General features: G+C 42.0%; 1 protein-coding gene across 2 annotated transcripts; it reads right to left on the bottom strand.

Moving 5' to 3' along the window:
- Positions 1–1,193: 1,193 nt before the first annotated feature.
- On the bottom strand, positions 1,194–17,428 carry tmem255b (transmembrane protein 255B). Of its 2 annotated transcripts, none has more exons than XM_084936731.1 (9): positions 17,086–17,428; positions 16,223–16,365; positions 16,027–16,089; positions 6,048–6,137; positions 5,083–5,163; positions 4,146–4,231; positions 3,378–3,537; positions 2,961–3,104; positions 1,194–2,449 (listed from the first exon to the last, which is right to left on the bottom strand). In XM_084936731.1, exons 1-9 carry the CDS (start codon positions 17,147–17,149, stop codon positions 2,204–2,206), a joined length of 1,077 nt encoding a protein of 358 aa, XP_084792857.1. In that variant the 5' UTR covers positions 17,150–17,428; the 3' UTR covers positions 1,194–2,203. The 2 variants fall into 2 exon arrangements, with proteins under 2 accessions (XP_084792857.1, XP_084792855.1); XM_084936729.1 differs by having other exon boundaries at positions 2,961–3,107.
- Positions 17,429–18,452: the final 1,024 nt, after the last annotated feature.

The following is an 18,452-nucleotide window of genomic DNA, read 5'->3' on the forward strand; positions in this document are numbered from 1 at the left end:
CTACATTACAGTGGCTTTTCCATTGGACTGTTTTTGAAGTTGTTAAACTGCTGTATGTTTCAGTTATTGTCAAAGTAGGCTGCTTTTAATGTAATTAATTTTCTCCCAGAGACCATTTGCAGTATAGTAAATGGATTGGTGCTTATATATAATGTACTAACAAGTGAACGCAGTGGAAGTAGTACTTTAAAGGAGCTCATGAATGAAGAAGAGAGAGGATGGATGGAAGGAGGTTAGTGAATCAGAAAGTGCAGATGATTAGTGAGGATGAAGGGAGGGCACCTACGAAGAGTGGAAGATGGTCCAGATGACATACCTGTGGAGGTAATGAAGATGTGTAGAGGGCAGTGGACTTTTTGATCACTGAATTATGTGAGGCCTGCTATGATGTCTGGTTTGTAGACAGTGACACTGGAAAAAAAGAGGAGGTGGAGGTAACAGAGCTGAAGATGTAAAGGTTTTCATTGAAATGACCAGGAGGGACAGGAGTAGAAATGAGAAGACATGGGAGAGAGCGGTTATAATCGACAAGGGAGCTACCAGGCATGAGGAAAAGAGGAAGGAATAATACAAATAAAGAGACACTTTTGTCTGTGCTTTCCAACATTCGCAACTGAGGTTTAGTATCTTACCCATGGATACTTTGGCATGCAGACTGGAGTAGCCTGAGATCAATCCATGATCTCCTGATTGGAAGACAACCTGCTTTATCACATGAACATTCACCTGTAGTTAGTCTACTTCAAAGTAATCTTAAACATCTCTTTCAATTCTCCTGTTTGTAAGAAAAATAAGTTTGGTGTTTTTTTTTGTTTGTTTGTTTTAATATCATGTGATAAATTAAACAAAAAAAACTGTAACTGCAGCTCACTACAAAATAGTCACTTGTGTTAAAATCTTTTAGTATTTTATACCTGTAAGAAACACTGATGCCTAACAGGCTGTGTCACCTTTATTAGAGAGTTCCAATATAGTTTGTGGCTCCATTCAGAATTATTTATTTTTGCAAAAACAACTCAGAAATTTATATTTGGGCCTCGAATATTAAAAACATGGGTTATTATGGCTAAACTACCTAAAGTGTGTGGAGCTGGGAATGACCACAGTAGGTTCACTCTACAGTTTAATAACAGCAGTCACTACAAGCAAATGTATCACTGAAAAAAGCAGAACTACAGCGCAGCGCACTGGGTTATGCAGAGGTGTGCTTTATTGCTTATAAATGTAACAAGATGATGAGACTATGAAGTTACACGGGCTGCCTTTGAGGTGAAAAAAACCTAACAGAAGCACTGAAAAAAAGTTCAACATTTTGGAAAAAATAAACTTATTTGCTTTTCCGATGAGTGAAGGCCAAAACAGGAAAACCCGAAACCCGTTTGCCTGGATTTGTTTGAAAAGTGGAGGACAGACATTACACAAAGTCTTTGAAGACCCGTTTTCAGACTCTCTGCCTCGGATATTACAGCAAATAAACTTATTTTTGTCAGTGTTGAACCCCTTCAAAGGTGAAGTTTTTTTCAATATAAAGCCCTTACTATGCATTTCTTACAGGTCCAGCAGTCCCATGCATCGATCACTAACTCAGAGGTCATATCGACTGTAAAGTGCACATTAAATGAGTCACACAAACATAATTAAATAACAGCTACATGAACATAATTTACTCTCAGGAAAGCCCTTTGAACTGTACAGTATAATGAGACGATACACAGGACGACCTGCAACTTAGAACAGAAACCAGACCACAGTCAGTATTTAAACTCAGTTTGAAGCCCTCCAAAGGCCAGCCTTAGGCTTAAAAGAATCGTTGACATCTTGAGAAATTTTGCTTATTCACTTTCACTTCACAATTTTTGTCTTTTTTAAAAGAAAACTTTTGTTAATAATCGAGCAGATTCAGAGGTGCTGGTACTTTTCCCTCATTTCTGGTCTTTTTGCTGCCGTGCAGAGCTTCAGAGCTGTGTGGTACTGAGTGAATAAGCAAGTTTCCTTTGATGGCTACATATTAAAAGGACTCATGTCTACATATTAAACACTACATAACCATAAATCTCTGTCTGACTTCACTTGAAACCCATTAGACACACGTGAAATGCAGCATTTAAATCATTGAAATCTCTGTTTCTGAAATGTTTTGTGCTACAGTCAGTCTGACCAGGTGAAGGTGTTCGCAGCACGCTCTCCATATTTGTCTAAAGTCTCAGCAGGCGTAAGGTGGAGGTTTCTCAAAGGCGCTGTAGGAGGATGCATAGAGGACCGGAGCGTTGGGGGTCAGCATGTAGCCTCCTGGGTCCTGGGTAGTTCCCTGAGGCTGTGGCTGGGGGAGAACCTGAGAGGGCAGCTGGCTCTGGTTCTCCTCAGATGGGCAGGAGGAGGGGGAGGAGACAGGGCCTCCCCCAGGAGGGAGCATCTGGGGAGTAGCAGGTGCCTGGTGGTTGGTGTTATGCTGTGGGAGAGGAGGAGAAACAGGAAGTGGTTGGCTGCAAAGGCATGTGGAAGTTCAGCCAAAGAGATATCAAATATCAGCAAAGATCAGCCCCAAGCCATCGATCAGATGGACAGAAATACGTAACCAGTGCAAAACATCTGCAGATTTAAGCTGATCGCCTGGTTTAGGAAGATGGATACTTGTGGCACCTTTTCATGGAGCTTTTAAGCTTTAATGTGAAACAAGCCCAGCTGAGGAGTCTGCAGCCAACCAGGAGCCAGCTGCGACTCTGTTATGAGCTACAGCTGTGCTTTCAGCTCATGTGTAACAGGCATTAGTTCACTTCCATCACCAGCTGTTTTGATACTAGAGTGCTAGTAGGCAGGAATATACACTCAGTGACACTTTATTAGGTACACCTCAGTAGCATCATTTGGGTAAAGTGAGATTCAAGAAACCAGTTTGAATAAAAGTGGCTGGCGAGTGCATCTCCCTGTGTTTCACTCTTAGTTTTGGCCTCAGCTCCTACCTGCATGGATACTGGGTAGTTGGGGTAGGCGGGCAGAGCCTGCCCAGACGGACAGAAGTTGGGGTAGGTGAGCATGTGCTGGGTCGGGTTGTACAGGATGTGAGGTGCTGGCGTTGGGCTGGGAGCGATCTGAGGAGCGGGCTTCTGCTGGAGGAAAGGGTAAAACATGCTTTAGGTAAAGAGATCACTAAAAACAAGCTGCTGTTAAAATAACAAGTTAACACACATTTACACAGATGCAGGAACACATCAGGAAGTTTAAACTGCTCAAAGTTGCTGCGTTTATTTAACCAAATAAGCATGTAGCCAATCATAGCATGTGACTGCTTCTAAACTCTCTGAATTCAAAGTTTTGGGTTTCTGTTTTTTTGGGAGGGAGTGGGGGTAGAGTGAGTTAAATCCTCTTGGACTCCTCACCACGATATCCTTGTACGCTCCGAGGATGGCGGCGGTGATGATGCCTAGGAACAAGCCGATCACGTTGAGCACCACCGAGGTCCACATCAGGCGGTACAGCTGGACCACATCCCAGCAGCTGCTGACCCCGGTGAACTCGTAGTAGTGTGAGGAGTACAGGCTGGAAGATAAGGATAAGTTGTGACGTGGCAGGAAAATTGCAGGTGTAACTTATTTAAGTTCTGCTTTATGGCTCTTATTGTAGTTTCCATTTCACATCCCAGACTGTTTTATCCCAAACCTTCCAGGATGGCAAGAAAACAAAGAGTCTCCTACACCATCCATCACTTTTTCTTGCTTTATTATTTCCAGACAGCCTTTTATCGGCTTATGACTGAGTGGTAATGCAGTCAAAGGCACAGGGAGAATGTTTTGAAAGCGCTTTCTCTTGTGTGTGTGTGTGTGTGTGTTAGGCTAAAATATCCAAGATTTAAGAGCTGGCTGTCATACAAGAAAGAGCTGAAATTTCCAGGGTTTTTTTTTGCAGCAGCAGTTTCTCTGAGCTCTTTCTCATGTCTGGGATGCTATTTTCCTGCTGCCCTCTGGCCTCTATGTTATTATTAGAAAACTATAAGCTCATAACTGGAAAACAGAAAAAAAGTGATTGGCTGGTATTCTGACATGACCTGTGGAAAAGCTCCTCTGAAACTAAACTGGAGAGAAATGGTTAATTAACACAAACCTGTGTTGTGTTATGGCCTGCAGACCTGCAGTTTGAGTTTGTCTCACCTCTCGCAGTTATACAGGTAGCAACAGTAGCAGGTGTTGCTCCTCACTTTCAGCTTGCACGACTTCTCAAAAGAGTGGCACATCACCTGCAGCTCCAGAGAGTGGATAAATTAGAGATAGATGGATTAGATGCAGATGCAGAAACCAGATAAACAAGAACTGCATGGACCAATAACCAAACACACACACGCAAAGTTGTCAACATATTGCTTCCACAGCATCTACGTGCTTTTTATTTGATTTGCAGAGGGAGACGGAAAGCTGTTGCTTTCAGTGAGCCAGTAAATCTGTGTAGTAACATCATTTGACCACTAGGTGTCACAGCACCCTTTGCAAAAGTTTAAACTGAGCATCAAAAGGTTTGTAAGAGCACGCCACACAATCAGTACTGTGGTATATTCTTTAAAGCAGAGGTGTCAAACATAAGGCTGGGGGGCTCAGAACGGGCCCAGCAAAGACTTTAATCTGGTCACTATTGGAAAATGTGAAAGTGGGCGTAAATTTTTAACTGTATTTTTATAAGTTTGTCCTACTGAGGAAGACCTCCCCCACTTCGATTCATACTACACCAAAGTCATGTAGTAATAGATAAACATTTGAATTACAGATAAATGCTGTTTTTTCACTATCTGCTATAGGAATTTCACCACGTGTACACAGTAAAATAAATTAAAAAACCAAGTAAATAAGAATTTTTCTGGACGGTTTGGGCAATGAGCTACGAAAACATTTTCTGTAATTTTTTACACATTTATTTGTGTTTTTTAAGCTCAGAGAGCTGTGCTGTGAGATTTCCTTCATTGCCTACAGCAGCGTTTATTTCTCATGTAGAAAAACTGAGGCGTACTCTTGAGACGACACTTTATTAATTGTGTATTTAAACTTCTTCACACTGACAGAAAGAGGGGCACAGGGTTTACACATATATCAGAATCACCTCAGTGTAGTAGCTGTCGTAGGCGTAGCCAGATCCACTGGGGTGAAAGTCACACATGCCCTTCTGCATACGCGTAATGTCCTGAAAAAGAGAGCCGTTACACATCCATCCTGATCACATCCTCCGCAACCCTGCTGCAGCGCACCGTCCGGTCTACCCGGTGCACAAAACCCACCTCATTCAATAAAACCCTTACTGAACTTTATGCAACGTGAAGGCTAATAAAATCATTCTTACTGTCCAGAGCTTGACTGTGCAATAAATGTGACTTTTACAGTCATGAGATCACAAAATGAATATATCTGCAGAGGTCTGATAAGCACCCGGGGATCGATAACGGGGACGGGGTCCAGCTTTGAAACTCTCATTAGGAAGTAGAGGCTCCTTACACAAATAACTGCGAGAAATACTTTATAAAATGAATGGAATTTAAATGTGTTTTATTTGAAATTAAAATGTAATTAGGATGATCACAGTTGGTGAGGAAGAACATTTCTATTTAATGTAATTATATGTAGTTACTTCTTTGTTTCCTATAAAAACCTGACTGGTTACTCTGTTGTTCTAGTGTTTCTACCTTTAAGCAGGTGTAGGCAAATATAATTACAATGTAATTTCAAATAAAATACATTGAAATTACACCTTTAGTTGTGAAGTGTTACCAAAATGCACACAAGCTAAACGCTACACTCTGATTTAACCTGTGAGAGTGTTTGGTGATCACATCCCAGCTGATTTATTGTTGTCATCAAAGTTTCTGTGACACAAAGAATTTAATCAGGCCTGGTATCCTGAAAGTTTGACAGCTTTTCATGTCGCACAGCAGCTCGCTGCAGGGTGAGATTAGTTGGTCTACCTTGCACCCACACATTTCTTGATCTGACCTTTTGATCTCAGCATGTGTGGTTAAACCCCGTCTGTGAGGATGCCTGCTTGAGTTTATGTCAAATAAAAGTGATACTTACAATAAAGTCTGAAGCAATTATCCCATCCACGATGGCACAGAAGCAGGCAACGATGACTCCGACACTGATGAAGATTATCGAGGACACCAGCTTAAAGAGAAGCGAAGGGAGGAAAGCACAGAGGAGAGTCACGAGACACGATTTAGTAAAAAAGTAGTAAGAAGTAAGTAAAAAACAAAACTATCAGAGCAGGTGCAGCTCGTGTTTTTCTGTTATTTGCATGCATGTATATCTAAATAAAAGCAAAAACAAGATTTTATAAACTAGACACACACACATATTTAAGCTTGGCATGTCTGCTGATTGGTTGTCTGCACGTCAGGCCTGCAGGACAATAAAGGCAATGTAGAGGCTCTCGCTCTGCCAGCACAGAGGAGCTTTGTGGCTGATTTACAGGCGAAGAAGCAACACGCAGGACAGAGCAAGGTCACTCCAATTCTCCCACACACGCAGACACACACACATATTCGTCTTCACATCTTTGTGAGGACATCAAATTGACATAATGCTTCCCCTAACTAACCATCAGAAAACAAAGCCGAATCCTAAACTCAAATTTGTACTTCTCAGACAAACTGAACAATGCAGCGCACACGTGGGTCTCCTATAAGGCTTCTTCTGTTAGATAAAGTCATTTTCTAATATCACACACGCACACAGCCCAGCAGACCCAGCTGGCTGATCACAGATGTCTGATCATAAACTTTAACATTGAGCATTGGTTACTGTCTGTTCAATCGCTCCTCCAGGACGGAACCTCCTGCACAGAAACACAGTTTCTCTCTCTCTCTGTTAGTTGTAGTTTGAGACCAAAAAGCACAAAAAAAAATATTTTTGTAGCTTATTATAACCTGGCAACAGTGGCTTACTGTTTTACAGAGGGCAACAAGTACAGACATAGATGGAAAAACAGTATATAAATGAATATAAAATATAGTTTGTGCAGTTCTAACAAGCTGCAAGTTGTTATGATCGCCGTCTTTTGTCTTCCAATTGTTCAGTTTTTGGTTAGTCGCACTTTAGAAGTCATCTTGTTGGCACAAAAATACTATTTATGCCTGTGAACATTTTTTTTTATAGATTCAGTTTAAGGAAATCAGAACAAACTGTGTGTTTTTATGACAGGCTGCTAGTAAAAACATGTCTAAAGACTATGGAAAAGGGGATCTTTGCTAGCTTGTCTGTTAGCTTGAAAATGATTGAATTTGCATTTAGCAAATGACAGAAGAAAATGGAAACAGTTGGTGGGGGGACCACTTCTATAAAAACTGCCATTTCTTTGTTCACCCAGTTCAGGGTGAACACGCTAGCGTTAGCTTTAAAGCTGCTGAGACAACGTTCATTGGGATGAACGTGCAAGCTGATCCAGAGGTTAGCTGATCACAATCGCAGCAGATTTATGAGCTGAAAACTGAGGCTGGATCTAAATGAAGGAATCGTTAGAGGAGGAACCGTTACCTTTCACAACCACAGAAACAAGTATGGGGTCTGTAACTTGGACCCTGTAGATCGTGACGGTCACAACAATCAGCTCCAGGTATTAAAACAGGATGTTGTTTTGTGTTCTTTCTTTTCCATAAATCATCAAACTCTTTTAGCAAAACAGGTTTGCGCATGATTAATACACACTGTCCCGTTTATTTGGGGAAAAATGGATACGAAGGCATATTAATTCTGAGCTTTTCCTGAGCAAAGTGAAATAAGAGGCAGGCTGAGAATATAAGCTTTTCTGGGTGGGTTTTATCTGCCACTGGTCCAGACTCTCTGCTTCATTAGCGGTTTAAATGGCTCCGCTTTTATGGGCTGCAAGTGGGAGATGAGGCCAACGGCAGAGACAATAGAGCCTGACAACTGCATTACTTCACATTACCTTAGCACCAGCTGCCAGCGCATAAAATATCCATGCCACCCAAACCTCCCCTGATACTGAAAAATCAAATAGTGTAAAAGATTAAAGACACGCGGCATACTGTAGATGGTTTTCTACTCTCAGGAGCCGCTTTGGGGAAGAAACATTAAAAAGACGGGAAAGTAATTCAGTCGAATCCTTTTACTGACATGCAACTGTAAAGTGTGAAGTAATTTACTTCATTACCGTATCTCTGAATTTAATCTGCTACATTTTAAAGCAGTTTTTTTTAAATTCTACATAAAAAATCGAATGAAAACAGTCAAAGGCGCGTCAAGCACCTCTGTAAGATTTATTCTGATAGTACTCAGAACATTGAGCCTTTTCTCTAATGGTCGTTCATTTACACAATGTTTGGGAAGAGCTGATCTACATTATCAACAGTACAGTTACTCTATAGAGTGAATACACTACCTGCCCAATCTCCGGTTCCACACTTTCTTTCACCTGATGGACATCAGTTATTTTTTTCATTCATTCGTTTCATAGCTACACACACACACACACACACACACACACACACAAAAAAAACAAAAAAACAACAACTATGGTTTGTCGCATCGAATGTGCATGGAGCTGGCTCCCGAAGAGGATGCCTAGATTACTTGCTCTTGGGGGCGATCAACTTGGTCAGACTGGACTATTTGAAGAAATGGACAGGCTCAGTACAGCTGGAACTAAACCCAGTTAAATATTTAGGTATTGTTTCTTCTAAGCTCGCAGATTTAGCTAAATTAAACCACATCCCACTTTTAAAGAAAGTCAAATACGATCTAGCTAGATGGAAGTCACTACCCATATCACTCATGGGAAGGGTCGTTTCAATAAAAATAATGGTTTTGCCAAGAATCAGTCATTTATCCTCAATGATCCAGAGTAAACCTTCACCCTTTGGAACTTTCCAAAGGGTGAAGTTCCTTTGGAAAGATAAAGCCCCATGTATTAGCTTAAAAACACTACAGAAGACCAAGGATAGAGGAGGACAAGGTCTGCCAAACTTTCACCACTTCATCTTAGCCAACAGGCTACAATACATCTCAGGACAGCATCTTTGACAGCATGGTGGGAGTTTAAAAAAAAATGACTGAGTCTTTAAATGACTAGAAATCCCAGTCTCCAATTAATACAATACAAAATCACGTACAGAGTGCACTACACAGGTCGATGGATGTTCATGATGGGTTTTATGTCATCTAACACCTGCTCACGCTGTCAAGGGAAAACACCTGACACTTACATCCGTGCTCTTTGGTTCTGTCCACCTGTTCATGTTTTGGTGCTGGATATGTGAAACCCATCAAAGTGCTCCAGCCTCTCCTTCAGTTTGCTTTTCTGGTGACTTAGATGATGTCATTATGGAGATGAACACAGTCCGCCTTATGCATTGCTAAGAAGACCTCATGAACTGGAAAAATAAAAATAATCTTAGCATTAACCAATATAGAGGGGGTAAGGGCTTGGGGCGTCTGGGGGTTTGCTAGGGGTAGGTCCCCTCCATGCCTTCCTCAGGTCCTGGAGGGCGGGGCTGTGGCTTCCCACACCCACTGTTAGACACTTACATGGAGAAACCTCATGAACACAAGTGCTAACGCATACCGGTACCCAGACACACACTATCTTGGGCTGCTGCTGCCTCTAAAAATATCTTGTATTATTAGTACTGTGTGCTTCTCAGTAACAATGTCATTGTTATTTATGTTGGTTGTTGCCGTGGTTTCTCTGCTGTTTGAAGCAGATTCTCAGTGTTTTCTCTCTCTCATCTTCTTCTTCTCCTCTATTTTTCTCTCCCTGTCTTTCTATTAATTTTCCTTCCAGCTTCTCTTTCTTTCATATCCCCTGGTCTTGTCCATTGTGGTTGTAACAATCCAAAGTGAAAAATCCTAATAAAGTCCCAATAAAATAGAGCTATCAAGTGGACCATTATAGCGAATGCCATTACGCTCCACTTGTGAAAGTAAATGTGTTTGGCATTTTTTGGCCTTCTGATTGCTACACTGCTGGACAGGACAGGGAAAAAAGAAGAAGAAAGAAACACAGGGAGGAACCCCCCCCCCACACACACACACACACACACACTGGTGACAAAGCACTAATAACATGGGTACAGGTACAACCTGGGTAAAGATACCTATCAGGTTATGTAAGCAAAGTCGCTGACCTCTGCAAGGACTTCCTCCCCTGCTCAGTGGTCCAGCGTGCTATCATGTCACCAGCTGAACACACTGCTATTAAGAAGCAATCGTCCCCCGGCCAGTTGGGTAAAATACGACCCTTTAAAGGCCCGCCGCTCCTCTCTCGGAAGCTGCAAGGTGACCATGAGGACGGCAGCGTGTGAGATACCGGCAGTACCTATGGGAGAGGCCACCGGGTTAACGAACACGAGCCACGTGAAGCGTGTGGTCATAAAGAAACATTACAGGGTCTGAGGGCAGTCAAGCCTGTTATCACACTGGATGTGTGAGAGCAGATAGAAGTGGAAGGTTTTTTTACAGACAGATTTTCACGCTTCACAGTCCGTCACAAAGGACAAAATGAAACGTGGCTGGACGAGTCATTAACATTTGTAAAGCTTTATTCAACAAATAGACAGAGAGAGAGCTTTCCCTTTAGCTTACTTTGAATTAGATCACGAGGAAAAGGGATCAACAGTTGGACAGAAACTGGAGAGAAGACGCATAAAGTGAACAGGGAAAGAAGGCACAGGTGAGGTCAGTCAGACACTAACAGGGGTGGGAAGATCAACCTTCAAAACAGGAAAACCGGAAAAGTATGTGCGTTTATCGCACCCAAAGTGTCAGACCTCCAACCAGGTGGCTTCTTGCCACATTTTTAAAGATAAGTCCGAAAAGGTCCTAATGTAGACTATAGCAGATTCTCAGCTACATAAATAAATAAAGACACACATGTTTATATTGTGTGAGCCTTTTATATTCACTTAGTGTTTTTTAATATTTGTTCTTTCTTTGCCTCATAGATATTCTGTAATTTGCTCGTCTCACTGCTGTTGTTTTATTGTCGTCTTTATTCTGTGATAAAGCCGTTAGCTGTGGATGTTTGATTTAGCTGTTTTTGCCCTTCCTCACGAAACCACAGACAGCTCTGTGTCCTTGTCTAATTTTCCAAATTTTGACATGGAAGTTTCAAAGTTTGCTAGAAACATTCCTCTGAGATTTTGGTCCATGTCAACATCTCAGCATCACAAAGTTGCTGCAAGTGTGTCAGCTGCACATCTATGATGGGAATCTCACATTCCACCACATCCCAAAGCTGCTCTATTGCAGCGGTCCCCAACCTTTTTTGTGCCACGGACCGGTTTATGCCCGACAATATTTTCACCGACCGGCCTTTAAGGTGTCGCGGATAAATACAACAAAATAAAACTAGTACCGGTACCGAAAAAAAGAAGATTTATTCATAACACACGTGAAAAGACCCAGGAAAACCGAGTTAACGATAAAAACGATAACAAAATAACGCTGAAAACCGATAAAACCCCTGAAAACCATACATTTCACACCTGAGCCTCAACTCTCGCGGCCCGGTACCAAACGACTCACGGACCGGTACCGGTCCGAGGCCCGGGGGTTGGGGACCGCTGCTCTATTGGACCGAGATCTGGTGACTGTGGAGGCCATTTGAGTCCAGTGAATTCATTGTGATGTTCAAGAAATCAGTTTGAGCTAATGTGAGCTCTACAACACAGCGTGTTATCCTGGTGGAAGCAGAAGATGGGTACACTGTGCTCACAAAGGGATGGCCATGTCAGGTAGGCTGTAATGTTTAAGCAATGCTCATTTTGAGCTCAGGGGCCCAAAATGTGCCATGAAAATATCCCCTAGCAGCCAGAACTGCTGATACGAGGCAGGGTGAATCCCTGTTTTCATGCTGTTTATGCAAAATTCTGACTTTTCCATCTGAATGTTGAAACAGAAATTGAGACTCAGACAGACCAGGCAATGTTTTTCCAATCCTCTGTTGTCCAACTTTGGTGGGCCTTGTTCATTTTATCTGACAGGACCACCCAGTGTTGTCTGCTGCAGCTGTAGAACTTCACTAGGTCATCTTGATCATGTCTACATGCCTAAATGCTTTGAGTTTCTACCACGAGATTGGCTTAATAGATACTTGCATTAAAGAAAGTTAAGCAGGCATAGGTCTGTGTATTTTCTATATAATACTTTTTTGGTCACTTTTACCACTTATCATTTGTTGTTATTTTTATTTAGTATGTCAGCCTCACCTGAGAATTCTAATGTGCATAAAAACTGTTATAAAATCTCATTTTAGCTGCTTTGATTTTACAAGCCTTCATTCAAACAGGAAACTTCTGTTTGGCTGCAGTAGATGAGCTTATCACTTCTCTTCAAACCACATCAAAATCTTCATTTGCTGCTATATGAAGTCAAAGGACCAAAAGCGTTGGCCAACCCAGGAAGCGAGGCAGGCTCTGGTGCTCTCAGGTGTCCGCGGCATTGTGGCACAGTTAGTTGTTCTTTAATGAGCGGCCTCGCTCTGCGAGCCAGCTCTCGTGTTACAGGACAAGCCTCAGATGCAAGAGGGAAGAAGATACCTACGTGAGAGCCGTGCCACGTGTGCCTCATAAGAGACACCGTAGACCAGCGATCACACCATTAAAGTTTAAAGCACAGAGCTGGGAGTGATGCCAGAGAGACAGAGACGGCAGCTTTCGATGTCTTTCCTGCTGTCCACACATTTAAATCCACACAGAGTCTGAGAACTGAAACAACAAGGACTGCAGATCTTTATAAAGATTTTAAAAGCAGGTTTATACTGGACCCTGTGGGCCGTAAACACACATGCAAACACACACACACACAGATGCTACATTTCTTTACATATGTGAACAAGCACAAGGATATCTTGGTAGACCAGATCAGATACGATACACTGCAGAGAAAAGTAAGCCAATGTGATCTGACCAGGTCCACGACACCTGGACAACACATGAAAAATTCACAGCACAGACACACAAACACACAAAAATTCAAGTGCAGTCATTCAGGGACAGGAAAAAAGAATCGATCTGTTTTAGGACACAGTTTACTTGAATTGAACTCACTTCCCTTTAGCACACGATCATTTGACAAATACGGCTGCTATAGCCAAATGTTTACCTGAGACCTGATGACCCGGAGGCCTAATTGAGTGCGTCATACACCCATTCACTCACTCACAAAGTCTGTTGGATCGTTTGCTTCTTGCTAAATTCATTGTTTGTTATACTACAGCGAGGGGGGCAGATTTCCTCACCTCCTATCTACAAAACCTTTATCTTTATTTGCACCCTGATTAGACAGGAGCTCCTTCACGCACCAGAAAAAAACAAAGAAATGAAATAAAAGGACACATCCAAACGCAGAAGCAATTTCTTTACAAAATCTTGGAACTCTGAGAAATAATAATGATGCTCATTCACGAGTTTCCCCAAGCTGTGTAGGATACATCAACGACTAGTATATGCAAAACACTGTGAAATCTGCCTCGGTGGGATCATGAAGTGAAGATCTTACGTAAATATTCTATAATTTATAAAAAGGCTATTGTTAAAAATGTCACATTTGCAGCTTTGACTTTGGAAATCCGATGCCTTCATCTCAAATACAGCTTTAATACACCCGTCATCAACCACGCCCGTACTCCTCCATAAATAAGAAAACCCTGTGTAATCAAATATTTGCTTTAGCTTCGACACCTTCTGTGGTTTGAAAACACCCTTATCATACCGAGTCTCTCAGAAACCAAACATGACAAAGGGTCATTTATCACCGTTGCCATTCAGTAATCTAGACCAGGACCCAATCAGCCTACATTCAGCTAGCTTTATCAACTTACGCACTTTTCCACACGCAGCACACTGAAATGTGAAATATTTTTATGCCTGTGGGGCCAAAATTTCACGCCCCCGACTGGATTACAGTGCTTTAATCTTACAAGCACTTAGCTGAGCCCTCCTTCTCTTACCTCCACAACAACAGTGGCAACAACGCCAGCCGCTTATTTAGGCTCTAAAAAGATTTCAGAAGTCTAAATCAGGCGTAAGGGTGGGGGCGAGATGTGCCGCCATTGATTGGAGATCAACAGGGGGTAAAAAAAAAGGTAGATTTGGAGATGAATTTGATTTTTGATGGTGAGGAGGAGAGGGTGGAGTCCAGAATGACACATGGGCTGCTGACCTCGGAAAATGATGAGACGTCAAAGAGGAGGTCCGGCACTTTCCAGAGCAGGAACAGTTTAGTTTTGTTGCTGTTCAGTTTGAGGAGCCTCAGAGAGACTGAAGGCCGACAGTCACTACCAAGGCTCTGCTTTGAATTTAAATACTGAGGAATTCCCTTGTGAGGGTTACAGAGCTACAACATCCAGCATGTCAGCCCGAATAACCTCTGTTATCCAGCGAAGCAGCTGAGAAAACTAATCAGACCTCAGCTGGACTTTGAAACACAGCTGGATGTGCTGAGCGTTAAAATCAGGACTAACTTGCAGGTGAAAAACGAGGAGTGGTACCTCACTGATGTCACACACTTAGTCTCATGCTGGGTTTCATGTGCTCTGAATGTGATCCTGACCGGCCGACTTAAATGTCACATCGCAGCTTCTGGTTGCTGCTGGTCTTGAGGCAGCGTTGGCCTTGTTGGCAGCCGACACAAACAGTTCAGCGCTGTGGCCATTTTTAAAACCTCCTAATTCACATTAGAAATCCACTTTATATACTGTGGAGTTTTTCAGAGGCTCTAATCTTTCTGCAGGCAGGCCTACCTGTAATCACCACTCCTGAATCACTTAACATGATCGTTTCTTTGAGCACAGAGAGCCACTGTGAGGATATAATACCTGTGTCCCTGCCTCAAATAAAGGGGCGCTGTCAGCAACTGACCAATACTAACCCAATTTCTCTTCTTGTCACTGAAGTCCAGAGAAAAATATATTCACTTCCTCTCACCGCAAATCCTGTCACGCACACTAACCCGGGCACAAGGACCGAGGATGCATTAGGCCTCCCGTGAGTAATCCGATTTGCTTCGTGCTCATAAGAGCAAATTCCCACAAAACAGTTTAGGGAATTTGTAAAGTTTGTAACATAATCCTTTAATTTGTGATGTATATATATCCTGTTTTCCAGGAACAAAGCCTCATTTTTAGAGGATGAGTATGATGGAGATTAAAAAGCTGACAGAAATCGCACAAATAAAAGGCTTCAGTGCAGCTTCACCTGCGTCTGTGATGAAGCCATATTACCGGTGCAAACTAGCAGCATGTGACTGAAGCTGACCAATGAATGATTGTGAAACTTCACATTTTACATAACTGAGCCAGATGTTCCCATTCACCAAATAAATCACTCATACGTAAGATTTCACCTGAGAGCAAACCCCCCAACAAGGCTGTGGTGATGTAAACACACATTAACTGATGCTTCTGTTTGAGGACCTTTCGGGTAAATATATGTAGACATGCGCCATAATTTTAAGTACACTTGCAGCTCCTCCTTATGCAAATAATTTGGTTGTAAACAGATCAGCCAGTGATGCAGAAAATCATCCGAAAACCTGTGCTAGATATCATTTCTTGAAATAGAGGTGTGGTTTAGGAGGTGGGGCAGGTCGTGTACTAATTAGGTAGGTTAGTGGTTTGATCCCTGGCTGCTACAGTGTGCATGGCAGAGTACCCTTGGTCAAGATACTGAACTCTGAGTTGCTCCTGATGCCTTCACAGGGTGTGAATATTGGATAGAAAACACCTTGACTCTGTTTTTGTTGACCTGTCCAGAGTTTACCCTGCCTCTGGTAACCATGAATTGGACAAGGGGAAGAAAATGGATGGATGGATGGATATTGGTCACTTCATGTGAGGGATTTTTTTTATGGGAGTAAAAACTTATGCCTATATCAAGCCAGAAATGTTATAACCAGTCAGTTTATTTTTTAAAGTTTCTGATTATTTGAGGTCTGATTTAAGAATATGGAGGTCTACATGGAGACAAACAGGTGTTGGAGGACAAGAATAACTGAAATCATCATCCGCATTTGAATCTGACAAGAGGAGCACACTCACCATAGGTCTGCGGTTTTCCACCAGGTGGATGCCAACAATACCCAGAAATGCTCCGAAACTCAACTGCAGGGCACAGAAAGCAGAAACTGTGAGTATACACGTGAAGGGTCTGACAGAGGAGCAGAAATGTCTGATTCACCGTGATGGGTTTCATGACTGAGAGCACGTTAACTGAGTAAAGGTAACCGCCACTCACTATGATGCCCGGGTATAGTCCAACGACCGGCACGTTGTCGGTGCGAGTGGCCGAGATCAGACCTACGGTCAGCACCAGCAGACCCAGAGTGAGCAGAGAGATGGTCACCCACAGAGCAGTTCTCCTCCGACGATGGTACTGAGCTGCAGGGTGACAGAAAACCTCTTTTACATTCAAACAGACTCAGGAAACATATTTCCCCCGACTCGCCTGATTGTGATGGTTTAGACTGCTGACTGTTGCAATCATGCAGCTGAAATGCCTCATGTTAATGTCAAGGCACCATCATTTGTCTCTTTATTATTGTGGGTTCATCATTTGCAGCACATCTCATTTTTGAGATGTTTTTCTTTAGAAGGACATCCTCAGGAAATTTTTATTACACAGAAGGAAAACATTAAATGAACAGTAGAGTGAAGATTAAATGACAGTGCAGTAAAGCAGGATTTAAAAAAAGGAAAAGCATAAAACTATGTGAGTAAATGTATTTTTTCCTGAACTTGTCTCAGATAAAGTCCCTTTTATCTGAGAATTAAACTCTGCAGGAGTTATCCAACCTTTTCCTCAGATATTTAACTACACGTAAACGCTTCCTGGACAAATAATCCTAGATGAATAAATAAGATCATATATATATATATATATATATATATATATATATATATATATATATATATATATATATACATATATATATATACATATATATATGTATATGTGTATATATATCTATATCTATCTATATCTATCTATACATATATATAAAATCTAAAAGATAAAATAATATAAAAACCTTTAAGCTAAAATAAATTAAAAGGTAACATTTTCAGGTCTGTTGACTGAGAAAGTGACTGTAGGTGTACCTGTTGGATCCAGAGGTTCAGGCGCAGTTTGCCGACTTATCTGCGGGGTTTCGGGCTGCTGCATGTTCACTCTGCGAGGATGGATCTGCCCTGAAACGAAGAGACAGATCAGGAGGATGGAGGCGATTCTCGCAGTGTTTTATTTCTCGACTTTTCTGTCTCTTTAAAACAGACTCCTCATCCCCTTCGAGGCTGCAGGTTCGCGCAGGTTTCTTGTTGTAATCCACTCAGTGTCCAGATGTGGGGTCTGATCACAGCTGACTGCCTCTGAGCTCACGAGGGCTCAACTTTACTTGCAGCCTTAAAAGGAGAGCGACACACAGAGGGAGAGAGGCCAATCAGCTTCCTGTATTCACCTCGGTGATCAATTATTCAGTTATTGATCTTACATAAGTCGATATATATCTCCGATTTGATTTATGCTGAAAGTAATTACACGATCAAACTTTACGCACGATGTGATGCAACAGAGGGTATGATGTATGTTTGCTGAGTGTTGATGTTTGCAGACGGATGGATCACACCTGGTCGGGATGCAGCGCACTTGCTGTAGATGTAAAACAAATATAGGACTGCAGCGCCCTCCGTCGGCTAAGATTGGAATTAGCAACACACCTCCTATAAGGTAGGGACACTTCGTGGGATGTTCTGGAAATTGTTGCCCATCCTGTTTGCCTGTCGGTTAAATATAAATAAGCTCATATGTAGGACATTAAAATGAGATTTTTCATGAAGGTAAATATGTTCAAAGACTCTATCAAACGTTTTTTTCCAGCTTATTAAATTCAGAGCCTATCCCAGCTGCCATATGGCGAGAGAGGCGGGCTTCACCCTGAACGGTCGCCAGTCTCTTGCAGGGCTAACACAGGGAGACAGACACCCATTCACTCTCAATTTAGAGTCACCAGTTAACATAACTCCACTAACTGCGTGTCTTTGGACCGTGGGAGGAAGCTGGGGTACCACAAATCAGCCCTTTATTACCCTGTACTCTTTTTCATGTTAGGATATAATGTGCAGGTATTAGTTTTTTCCATTTAGTGCTTAAACTGTAGTGTATAAAATAGTGTAAAACTACAACACTATCAATTCTTCACAATTTAAAGTCTCCAAAAGTTGATACTGTTCATCTGGACTTTTGGAGATTTACTTACCTGGATGATTGAGCATGCATCAAGACAATTTAAAGTCTATTATTCCACAGTAAGAGTGGAAATCATTCAAGAGATCTGTTGGTCTTCTCAGGAGTGGATGTACCAGCAAATTCACACCAAGGTCAGCACTTGTAGTTCTCGGAGAAACTGAAAAAAACCCCAAGAGCTACATCTCAGACTCTACAGGCCTCAGTTAGCATGTTATATGTTAAA

This window comes from Perissodus microlepis, chromosome 1 (assembly GCF_051167445.1).
Source record: "Perissodus microlepis isolate ML-2025 ecotype Zambia chromosome 1, ASM5116744v1, whole genome shotgun sequence".
NCBI classification, from domain to species: Eukaryota; Metazoa; Chordata; class Actinopteri; order Cichliformes; family Cichlidae; genus Perissodus; species Perissodus microlepis.